Genomic DNA, 12,389 nt, shown 5'->3' with positions numbered 1-12,389 from the left:
GCTGGAGTCTGCGACTTTTGCGACCTAACACACATTATTGTTTTCGTTTTGTTTCGCACGTCGTGGTTGCAGGTATACGGTACTTTAGGAGTCGGAAACATTCCTCTCAGTCACACGAAATTGTTTTCACAGTTAGCGCTTGTCATACGATCTGTGTTGTGAAACAATTTTTTATATGCACAATAAAAACGGCAACATATGTCACAAGATAGTAGTTGCTTTCACTGAATGATTAACTGGTCGAGTTTATGCAACAGAATACATACAAATAGCCTACATGTTTGAAAACATGTGAACTTGTTTTTAAATTACCTTTTAAACAACATATGTAAGATTTGCTTCATCACATTTGGAGTAGGATGATCACTGTACGGTCAGATCAACGTGAAATTTGAAATGCTGTTGGCTCATAAATATTAAGCTAAAATAGGTCCTGGTGTGTTCGTGCAGGTTCCATAAATTAAATTGATCAAAAAACCAATATACAGATGCACTTTAGAATACTATAAAAAAGGAACATATATTACCTTACAAAGTTAGCTAATGTCTATTAATTAATGGACATGTGTACTAATACTATGGCAAATATAACAAAATCAACGTTTGTTCTGGAAGAATAATGCAAAGTTATGTTGCGGACAACAGCGATATCTGCTGGCGAGGACTTGCGGTACAAGTTCAAGGTTGTCTCAACTGAATACGCTGAATTTAAAGGGTCAGTATGTATATTCATATTAAAATATTTTAGCCGTTGCATAATTTTCTTGTTATTCCTTCGACACGTGATATAACCAGAACCTGCATTCCCAAGTGTCTGTGTTCGCAAACCCTCTTGGTTTGGTTCTCACAAAACTCCAAGTTAGTCGACTTGTTTTCTAATTTGAGGGCCAGCACTTCCTCTGAGTCTCGCCATCAAACTGAAATGATGGTGAACAGAAAAAGAAAGCATCAATGTAAAGTCACTTAATAGGGTCAGCAGGGCTTGTATGCAGCAGGACCTACTAGTCTGGGATTCTGTAGAAGGAAAATATAACACCACACACACATGAATACTGAATAAGGCGACAAACTTATGGAGCTGGAAAATGCAGTGTCAGACATTGTTACAGAATATACCATAAATGCTTGATTGGTTTCAGATCTGGGGAATGAGAAGGGCATGTCAAATGGGTAATGTCAGTGTCACTCTCCTCAAAGCACTGGGCAACTACTTGCACTATCAGGACAGCCCTTTACTGTATATTAATACACCGAAATAATGTCAGGAAAATACCATTATGCTATCAGCAGAAACCTCCACTGTTGAAAGACTTGAATTTCCATTTACATGTTCACTACCTGTAGCAGAATGGTGTAGGAAGGGAAAAACCTAAAAGTTTCATGATTAGGGACTTTTACTTCCTAATTCGTACAGAGAATCCTGATAAAGACATTCGCAGCAGTAATAGATATAGCTGCTGATGACAACTCAAGGGGGTAGCAAAGAGTTTGGAAGCTCATAAAATATTTAAAGATATTACTGATTTGCACTCACTGGCTTTTTGGGGGGTTCAGTCTGTCTCCAATATTTTCCTATTAAGTGCTTTTGTGACACGTTCTGCCTAAGAAGTGCTGCACAACTGAATTCAGTTTGAATTCAACTGAATATAAATCGGTAAAATCTACATTGTACATCATGTACCGGATGAGCAAAAAAGAAAGTAGTCAGCTTGATTGGCAAAACATATAATAGGTTAAAATGTCGCTACTGAAATGTTTAACCATGTATATGGCCTGTCAAAGCCTCATAAAACATAAAGCTGAAAATATTTAAAATCATTGCTGAAAAGCTGGCCAATCCAAGCTTACAAGTAACTCAAGATTTCAACAAACAAAAACAACTGTGCAAACGAACATCAACAACAGCTACATCTTATAGGCAGAAATAAACCTTCTGCAGAAGCTATGCAGTGGTTCACTTTAAGAAGCTTCACAGAACCAGACAGCTATGCATCTCGCAGTAGCCTATGAGTGCTAGATCATTCACACAGACTGTACATCAGAACAGGCACATTTTCTTGACCAGTCTTTTTTTCTCAAGCAATCTAAACCTCAGACAAAAGCAGGGTGTGTGTACTGGGAGAAATGTATAGAGAGAAGGTCAAAGAAAGAGAGAAGATGAAAGAAATATGGAGGACATTCAGTCTTTCAGAACAGACATTTAGACTGCTTTTATTCTTTTTAGGATATTACTTAACTGGGATACACACATTAACTTATAAAAAAAAACCTTTATTGGTTTTATTGCTCCCTTTGGTGTGAGTTTGGAGATACAAACTGTGGCTCACTGTGCATGATGAATAAAAAAAACACAAGAAAACAGAATTCAATTTCCTAAAAAAATATGTTCATGAAATATTGTTCCCTGAAAATTTTGTGCAATCCAATTTTAAAAACAGCATATTCAATAATTATGTGTGAAAAGTAGAAAAAATGTTTGTAAGATTGTCCTCCCAGGTAAAAATTTGTAAAATTGTAGAAAAAGTTGTTCTGTTGTGTTAAGAATTTCAGCAGTTGTGGTTAACAGAAAAAAAATCCTAGGTCAGTTCTTGGAAAAGAGACTCCACAAGATAATGTCTGACAAACTGGCACCAAAAAATCTTAGCCCTGGATATAGCTGAATTATATCACAACGCAGACATCCATGCAATCGATAAGCTCAAAACTTTTAACACAACGCTCGGATCTAGATTCTAGAATGTTCTGAGCCTACAATAACTTGCAAAGCCAAAATTAGTCCATCTCCTCAGAGGTTTAAACACTCCCCCATCCCCCTTCCAATCCCCATCCCCACACAAACAAGACCCACGCACCACTGTTTTTTGATTGTTCCGATTCTCTCTGAACTCGATGGTACCTGCCGGCGACCAAAAGGCACATTCACAGGAAGCGCTTCCTGCGGTTTCACGACCATGAACACGAACACGTGCGGTTTGTGCAAGTGGTGGAAGGAAGGAAAACTTCAGACAACTGAGCAAAAAAGGGGGAGGGTCTGTGACATCAGACAGAGACTCTCCACCCTGAACCAGTCAGAGTGAGCTGCTGTGAAATATGTTTAATTGCCTGACAAAAATTCAGTAGCGGTCCTGGAAGCCTTGTCGATTCTTCGCGTGTGGAAAAGCACAGATCTTCTCCCACCCATTCCCAGAGCAGAGGGGACTCAAGAGTTCAATAAATGCCGTTTAGACTGAACTAACTGGCGGTAAAAAACCGGGGGTCCAAGTAGACACGCTGTGGCTTACCCATACTCAACAGCACAATCCATGCCTTTACCTTAGTGCTTAAACAGCGAATCCTGAATGACTGACCGACTGCCAGGACGACCAACTGCCTCAGTCCCTGAGAAACACATCTAGTGGTGCGAAACGCCCCTCTCTTAGTAAACGGCACGCTGGCCGACATCGCCAGACGCTCAACTTCAGGAAAAAAATAATTACACTGCATTAATCAAGGCCGCAAGATTTTTTTTTTTTTTTTTAAACTAGGAAAAACTGCATACAAAGCCAAGCCAAAACCAAATGGCTAGCTCTTTTAAAGAGGCCGCACCTCCTCATCGCCTTGTTCCACCAATTAAAATCTCTCACAGCACCCTGTTGGTTCCATTCCATTTCGCACCACTGCTCTCATTACTAGACACATGCCATAGCATTTGTCCAAAGCAGATTTTAATGCTGGGAACCTTAATGGTGATTCACATTTAAATATTTGATGATGAGCGTATTGGTGCCAGTGCTATAACGGCTGTAATAGATACTGAGCGCAAGCATTACAGTGCGAAAACACAAGAGCGTAGCCCCTCCCAGGTCCTGCATGATAACGGAATCCCTTAGTGAACCCTGCAAGGCTTCCTGCTACATCGCTATATGACAGCATTAAAGTTTCCCTTGTAGTGCAAACAAGTGGTTGGTGTGTGTAAAAAAAAAAAAAAAAAAACTAACAAAAAAACTCCATTGTGTTTCTCCCTACTCCACACGGTCCTAAAGTGTGCTGGAGAATAAAAAGGTTCTGCTTATATAGGTACTGACTGATAGCTACAATGCAACTTACTACAACACAAAGTATGCACACTTTTAACATTGGTGCGTGAAGTGGTTTTCCAGCAGAAGATAAGACACAGCTAACACAATTCATTCATGCATTCACGACCATGAAAAGTAAATTTTTTTTTTTTTTTTACAGCAGTCCAAAAATGAGCAAACTACAGCACAGCTGGCCTTCTCTCTCCGTTATAAACGAACAGTAAAAACACGGTTAGTAGAAGTACATCTCTTTGGTCAGCATGGAGACGATGCACGGGATCTGCTTCTTGCAGTCGAAGCCCGGGAGGTTGGAGCTGGACTCGAAGTTCAGCGCCACCTTGTGGTTGACGCGCGTCAGGATCTGCATGACCTCCAGCTCGTGGCTGTAGCGGGCCATCATCTCGCACAGGGACTGGATGAACCAGGAGCCGGTGGCCGTGTTCCTCCAGGAGTAATACCCTGGGAGAGGGGCGGAAGAGTTACCCTCCTGTCTTACTTTCTCTCTCACAGACACACACACATACACACACACACACACACACATTACAGGGACTGGATGAACCAGGAGCCGGTGGCCATGTTCCTCCAGGAGTAATACCCTGGGGGACGGACAGGAGAGTTACCCTGCTATATGGTTTTACACGCACACACGCATTACAGGGCTCCTGCTTCCTCTGCTTTTCATAACTCCACACATTTTTCCTGGCACCTGCAAGGTTTTCAAAAACTCCAGCAGTAAATGAATGATTTTGTGTCAGTGGTTTTGGTTTTGGTTTTGATTTTACATAGTAATATCTGCTTGTTGCTTCTCTTGGCCAAGAGTCCCACTGAGTTGTCTGGGACTCACTTGGTTATATAAAGGAGAAATTAAATAAAAATAACATATTTGTGTTATAAACACAAACATGGAATTTAAAGCCAATTTATCAGGTGAACTGCATTTAGCTAAAAAAACAAAAAGATGTCACAATTTAAAAAGGCTTTTTAAGGCGTCCTATAAAAGTGTGGGAGGTGTGTGTGGCGAGTGATGGGTGTGGCTAAAGGTAGAGGTAGGCTATACCTGGAGCGGTGGAGTAGGCGTACAGGAAGTCTGCCTCCACCGGGATCCTCTCTGTAGACCCATCCGCCGTGCTGTCCTGCTCGACACCCCCATCCAGCTCTGTCCCCCGGCACGCCTGCTCAACACACACACAACACAACCTGTATCCCTTTCAGACATGACCCAGCCTGACTCTGAGATACAGTAACATACCGCAATCACAAATATGACCCAGCCACAGACTGAGATACAGTAACATACTGCAGTTATAAACATGACCCAGCCTGACTCTGAGATACAGTAACATACTGCAGTTACAAATATGACCCAGCCACAGACTGAGATACAGTAACATACCGCAATCACAAATATGACCCAGCCACAGACTGAGATACAGTAACATACTGCAATTATAAACATGACCCAGCCTCAGACTCTGAGATACAGTAACATACCGCAATCACAAATATGACCCAGCCACAGACTGAGATACAGTAACATACTGCAGTTATAAACATGACCCAGCCTCAGACTCTGAGATACAGTAACATACCGCAATCACAAATATGACCCAGCCTCAGATTCGACTCTAACATAATGCTACTGAGACACTGTAAACATAGTGCAGTCACAAATATGACCCAGTCCAGACTTGAACATAAGAGAGAAACTCTAACATAATCCAGTCGCCACACAGTGATCCAGACGTGTAACCTTACATAAACAGTAACCCATTTTAACAAACTTACACGTGCATCTTCATCCAACGCTTTTGCTTTGAACCTGTACCAACATCTTGATGTTGTAGCTCTTTATCATACCGCTTGTAATCATGCCTCACTTCTAGTTTGACTTGCCATAACTTTACTGACTTGTGTTTACTGTGTTCATGGCTATGGATGACTGATACTTAATGAGAATTGTATCTTAAAAGGCCAGAGTTCTGTAGTTGTTCCAACGACCTTCGGTAAGCACTTACTGTATGTCGCTTTTTATGAAAGCGTCTGCAAAATAAAATGTAATAAATCATTTGGCCAGTTTCTTTTTTGTAATCTGCCAGTTCAGAATGGTCAGTTATATTCACCCCTGCCTCTCTCATCACTACAACATCCTCCGATAATCATTTCTTTCTCCCTGCAGTCCACTAGCTGAATTGCACAGTCACTTCCATTAAGAACAATTCAGGTAAACAGCAGACACCTGATCAATCGCAGTGTGTGATCAGATGCACACAATCCCACAGAGAGAAGGCACAGCCAATCACACGCTGCCATGTGGCACTGCTGTCCAATCAGAAATGGTCAAAAATTAACCGTGGTCAAACCATGCATATCTCTTAACTGGCACACTGCTTTGGAAACTACAGTTCCAAGAAATTGGCTCTACAAACAGACCTTTGTTTGCAGAAGTAATATTTGTGTTTGTAGAAGGCTGCAACAACCCTGGGCAGTAAGAGAACAAGTGCTGCATGGATAACCAGTGCCAAAATGAATCAATAAATAAATGAATTTTTATTTTTTTTAAATTACAAATACTAGCCACACAGTTAACCATGACGGCCTTAAGCAGAAACAAACCCAGCCACCACAGTAGCGGGTAAGCAAACTGCACTTGACAATACAGAATGTAACCACCACAAAAGCCACATGCGTGAGTATTTGCCTTTTACCCTGAGCCAGTGAAACCTGAGAGAGAGGACACAGGGCGTGTCTGGATATAAGTGGCCCGTGTTTGAATAAAAGATGACTGGGCTCAGGCAGAAAGCGTCAAACCAGAACAGACACATGCCCTCATATTACACCTCCCAGAACACAGATTCAATGCAGACCAAAGCCCAATCAGTGCCTGACTCAGGTAGGTGGGATGGGAAAGCCTCTGTTTCTACCCACTCAAAATCGGTTTGACCGAGAACAGGTTTAATTTTGGGCTTAACCCTCTGAAGCACAGGTTTTTTGGAATGTCCCCCCCCCCCCCCCACCAAAAAAAAAAAACTCTAAGTCAGTGTTCTAGAACTCCATTGCTTGTAGTTACCAGTAGTGATTGTGACATCAGCATTAGGATGTTCTTAACTGAACATTCTAATCACATATTTGTGATCTTGCTCCATAAAGGATTAGCATGTGCAAACCCACTTCCTCAGGGGCAGGCAGTTAGTAGTTATTTCTGTGCTTTGGAAGGTGCCTTGTGTGTGAAGTATGTGGGAGGAGGTGGATGGTGATCTTCACGCACCTGGATGAAGAAGAGTTTGGGCTTCCCCACCAGCGAGGTGCAGCGGTCCCCCCTGAAGAAGCCGGTCAGGGTCTTAAGCTCCACGAAGCCGTCTGTCCCGAAGAAGATCCCCTCGTCCCCGTGGCTAAGCAGCACACACACGAACGAGGCCGACTTGCTGTGGTCGTCCCGAGAGGCTATACACAAACACACACACACACACAAAAACAGAATACACGTCACATGAGCAGTATGGTTCAGAACCTCCCTGTCCCAACCGCAGTTGGCACTACCACAGCCAAAATGCTATCTGTGATGTAGGACACACTACATATGCGACCCAAGAAGATTCACTACACAGGAGCCCCCAAATTAACAAAATGTGCTGCATGGGCCACATGTATCAACGTTGCTTATGAGCTTACCTGCGTGCAACACCTGCTTAATCTGGTTCACGGTCTGGTCATTGTAAACTTTCACTTTGTATCCCAGCTTCCCGAAAGCTTTCATCATGTTCCCAGCGTCTACGTCCGTGCCATTACGGGCGTTCATTCCTTACAAAAAACAAGACAGAATTTAACTAAACAGGAAATGACACGCCGCATTGTCGTCTTAGTATGTTTATGTGAAGGGCAGTAATATTTTTTCTTAATTTCCTTTCTTACCATTTTACACCAGGGTTCTTAGAGTAATTTTAATGCCAAGTTTAAGCACTTTTCAGGGAAAATTTTCAAATCTTCAAAGCATTTAGCTCGTAAATGATCTTTAGAGGGACCATCAACTAGTTTGAGAAAAATTGAGTTTTGGAAAACAGAATGTTGCAGCTGAATTTCCATTTTTCATTATTTTCATATATGTACAGCCAAAGGAAATTAACTGCTTCATAAAATGCACAAATCTACAGGAATCTGAGATCAAGCAACTCAAAAGAAAAAAAAAAAAGAAGCGCATTCAAACCTTGAATTTTCCGTTACGACATAAAGCACACAGGGTTTTTCAAGGACCTGCGGGGACCCTGACAGATGTTGAGGTTCAGGGGACCGAAAGAAAAACATTCACACTCGGCGTTACCTGTGGACTTGTCGAAGTTCTTGTTGTTGATGATGATGCACTGTCCGATGCTGGGGTAGTCCAGGCTGTACCTGAAACTGTGCGACTGAGGCTTGGCGTCCACCTGCACGGGCTGGGAACCTGCATGGGCCCCCTGAAGCCTACGAAGGGAACAGAAGATCAAACATCCATCTCAACAACACTGAGACGGAAGAAAACTCCTACGTACTTAATCGAGCAAAGGAGCAAGATGGGAAATCACCAGGGCAAGACACGTGGCTGTACAGCCATGTTATATGTTCTGGTGCAAGGACAGCTAACTGTGCTTTTGACATATAGGAAAACAGGTAGCTGCATCAGCTAGTACAGCCTTGACACTGGGGGGTTAGTGCCTTCCACCCTTTACTTATACTGTTGGGCTGGGATCGGGTTGGTTTCCTTATGCATCATTCTCTGTGTGGAACTGGAAGCAGGCTGGACCACTTATAAACCTGTGTGGAACTGGAAGCAGGCTGGACCACTTATAAACCTGTGTGGAACTGGAAGCAGGCTGGACCACTTATAAACCTGTGTGGAACTGGACCAGGCTGGACCACTTATAAACCTGTGTGGAACTGGACCAGGCTAGGCTGTCTTGCTTACAGAGAAAAGGAGCAGTAATGAACCGGCCTGGATTCAACTCAACTACTGCTGGAAAACAGGATAATAAACCAGCCTAGCAAACTGTTACAAGCATTTCTTATCAGCTTGGAGGAAAAGTACGTACCCAGCAAAGTCCCGAAAGTGCATTTACCACAGGCCTACTCGGTAACACAGAGCAACTCACAAAGAAGCACGTGTTGTAATAATGCTTTAAAGGGTGCCGTGTCCTAGGCCACTGAACACAGGGGAAGAGTGGCATTCATGAGGCAGCCAGCCCGTTCGGCATTAGTCCATAATTGCGTGTAAAATCTGCATGCGAGGACCTGCCAGCAATGAGACAACACAAGAGACTCAGTGTTCTCTGGCCGCTGACTCAGAGAACATCTGCACCGCATCGTTCTTCTTTTTGAGACGCACGCGCACAACTGCGCCGTTGCTTCACAGCCCGGGAGAATGTATATACAATAAAACGTTTAAAACGGACTTCGCCACTGACAGTAAGATTACTTCTTTTTTTAACAGGGAGGGAGCTTTTAGGTTTTGCGACACAATAACACCCAATTGTCACACGCACATTAAAAAACAACCAGACACAACAGATCGTACAGCCACGCATCCTTAGAAATTCAGCTGAGCACTGCAGTCGTCAAGATTTGTTAATGAAAAGCGAAAGTGTTGGAGAGGTGAGTAATAAATTAAATAGCGACGCCTAATATTATAAGTGCCCGCTATAGATTTAATCAATATTGATTGTAAAGAGAAATTGAAGACACTGGCCTTTTCAAGAAACTGCCATTCAATTTCAGGAACAACCCGTCACTCTGGTCACTGTATAAGCAAAGTGCATTAAAAACATGACAATTGTAACTAGGTAAGGGTTTTTCTGGCTCAACGAAAAATATAATCACCATATAATTGCGAAACACTTTCTGTTTAAATTTTACTAGCACATTGTGATATCCACAAAACAGGTGTTCTTCCATTGTGGATATGGAATAGTGGAGCCTACATTTTCTTTCAGGGCATTGATCGCCTGATAACGGAGAAACACCGATGCCAGAAATGTTTCTTAAGGAAACTTTCAAATTACAAACGTGTTTACATTTATGTCCCGAGGAGGTCATTAAATCAAATAAAAAATTAAGCATATTAACAAAATTACATAATCACGGAGCTCGTCAGTCTAAAATCTACACACCCACATTCCTCAGTTACACAAGTAATCTACATGCGTTCTGCACCACGAATTGTACATGCATAGTATACCTACAAAATGTCATTCCGGTAGTCAGTCTTTCGGTCGAGCAATGTACTTCAACATATTTTGTTAACCAAGACCCATTTCTTAAAATAAAATAAAAAACCACACACATCAACACCCCACCCCCTGTCCTCCTTTCCAGTTACACGTGAACAAAGAAGAAAGCTATTCAGCACAATTTTCCCGTTGACTACATTTTCATCACCAATAATATTGCCAAACTGATATCTAGGATAACTATGAAATGCTCAAACAAGCAAGTTTCATCAAATTCCACAGAAACAGACAAGTAGCAACATGTGAAAACAATCATACCCTTTGCTGTTATCCGGCTTGGCATCCACGCAGTCCCCCTGTGCAGTGTCTTTTTCCTCCGCGGTTGACATTTTGTGTCTGCAAGTAAATCAACCGGAAAACGGTTAAATAACTATCTAAATAGAAGACGTGCTGGTCGTATTTACTGAACCTAACTCAATATTGAGACAACAGAGAACCAACCCTCTTCCCAGACATGCATCTACTCCATAGACCGTACTCCCTCCAAAACAGCACCGTACGAGAGGACTTAGCACACACCACTTCCTGGTTTGTCTATTGAGTTCCGGCTACTATTTGCTTTCAGGACCAGCAGGAGTTCCAGCGCTCATTAATTAATCCTAGCAAAATAAACAGACATTGAATGTGCCACTTCCGTTACTATAGTATTATAAAACTATCTTTCGTCTCAACTGAGCGGTTACAGGTTTTTTTTTCTGGATCTTTTGTTGCTAGCCGACTATGGACAACCAATGGCAGCTTTTGGTTGTGATGAGCAGCGTCGGGGATGTCACGGATGGTGAAAAAACTAGTGTCGTACAAAGCAGATAAAACAACGTTAATGCAAACTGGCAGGCAAACAACGACAGCCTCTCCACCATATACTAGGGAAAATAGGCCAATAGAATTTGAGTAGTTTTTAACGAATACCTTTAAAACATTATTCAAACATTACACATTCAATTTATGCTAATCTGACCAACAACCAACTGAACCACTCACCACAAATATATTATCATTTCAGAGACATAAACAGAACTGATGACAATCACATTTTTCCCACACAAAGAAATGCATTGCCAGCTAAGATAATAGCTAAGATTATGAACTCATCCTATTCACAGACTAGAACTGTTCCCTGGTGGAAGTTCCAGCTGGTTTCACGCTGGCTTGGAGATGGTCAAACTGGCAACACCTGTCTAGCTCACAATCCTCAAACAATCTCATTTAGCCCCGACCCTTTCCAGCTCAGATACCATTTCCAACTCCTGATAATTAATAAAGATGAAGATACGACAACCATGCAGGCAAAACCATGACCAGCTTGGTACAGATAACAGACCACCACAAAATTCCAGATAGTATCCAGCTGGAGCAGTAAATTAGCAAGCTAGTTTCAGATAGCTAGATTCCATATTAGGCTTGTAGTTGTAATATCCATTACGACAACAATAATGAGGCGTTTCTTCATTTCAGAGACAACAAACCAGTTTGACACCTCGACTATGTGCCCGTAAGATCACATAAATACACTAACGGTATGATACATAACGTAAGCTTCTGTACGGTAACCTGCACTCTAAGTTACAGAGATAGCTAACGCCAGCCAGGTAAATTTATAGCCTAATTATTAGTGCTTTAGTAACTACTGTAACATTAACGTTATAAACAAGCGAGGTAGATAACGTAAGCTATAACTCAATATCGCATTAAATTAGACTAGATAGCTAGCCAGGTAATAATATACGTCGTCACTTGAATTAAATGTATCCTAACGTTACCGAAATTCGGTCGTCATACTCACCAGACAAACCCATGTCTTGCTCATTGCTCACGTTAGCTAGCCCATGAAAAATACCAATGAGTGAGGTGGCGTTAAAAAAATAAAACTTACATTGTGATGTTTAGCTTCCAGTAGTTCGATGAAGCTTTAGCTGTCAACGTAGCAAAAGTTTACAATTACGAAGATACCACTGATGAGAGTTTAGTGAACGTTAACTCAGCGTCGTCCTCGAAACTGCAACCAGGAAGTGGCATGTTTTGCCCACTTCGATAAACTACTAGTACCTTAAACTACATTACCCATAACTTCCCA

The 12,389-nt window shown here is 41.9% G+C and overlaps 1 protein-coding gene across 8 annotated transcripts; it reads right to left on the bottom strand.

Annotated features, from left to right (window-relative positions):
- Positions 1-2,183: 2,183 nt before the first annotated feature.
- Positions 2,184-12,362, bottom strand: casp3a (caspase 3, apoptosis-related cysteine peptidase a). Of its 8 annotated transcripts, none has more exons than XM_035419272.1 (9): positions 11,297-11,596; positions 10,835-11,102; positions 10,574-10,651; positions 9,775-9,825; positions 8,377-8,516; positions 7,731-7,859; positions 7,327-7,502; positions 5,119-5,233; positions 2,184-4,517 (listed from the first exon to the last, which is right to left on the bottom strand). In XM_035419272.1, exons 3-9 carry the CDS (start codon positions 10,642-10,644, stop codon positions 4,291-4,293), a joined length of 909 nt encoding a protein of 302 aa, XP_035275163.1. In that variant the 5' UTR covers positions 10,645-10,651; positions 10,835-11,102; positions 11,297-11,596; the 3' UTR covers positions 2,184-4,290. The 8 variants fall into 8 exon arrangements, with proteins under 8 accessions (XP_035275163.1, XP_035275162.1, XP_035275161.1 ...); XM_035419271.1 differs by having other exon boundaries at positions 10,757-11,102; positions 11,297-11,595; XM_035419270.1 differs by lacking the exons at positions 10,835-11,102; positions 11,297-11,596 and adding an exon at positions 12,189-12,362.
- Positions 12,363-12,389: the final 27 nt, after the last annotated feature.

Source organism: Anguilla anguilla, chromosome 5 (assembly GCF_013347855.1).
Source record: "Anguilla anguilla isolate fAngAng1 chromosome 5, fAngAng1.pri, whole genome shotgun sequence".
Lineage (NCBI taxonomy): Eukaryota > Metazoa > Chordata > Actinopteri > Anguilliformes > Anguillidae > Anguilla > Anguilla anguilla.
Note: the sequence above shows the minus strand (reverse complement) of the source record. Positions and strands in the feature narration are given on the sequence as shown.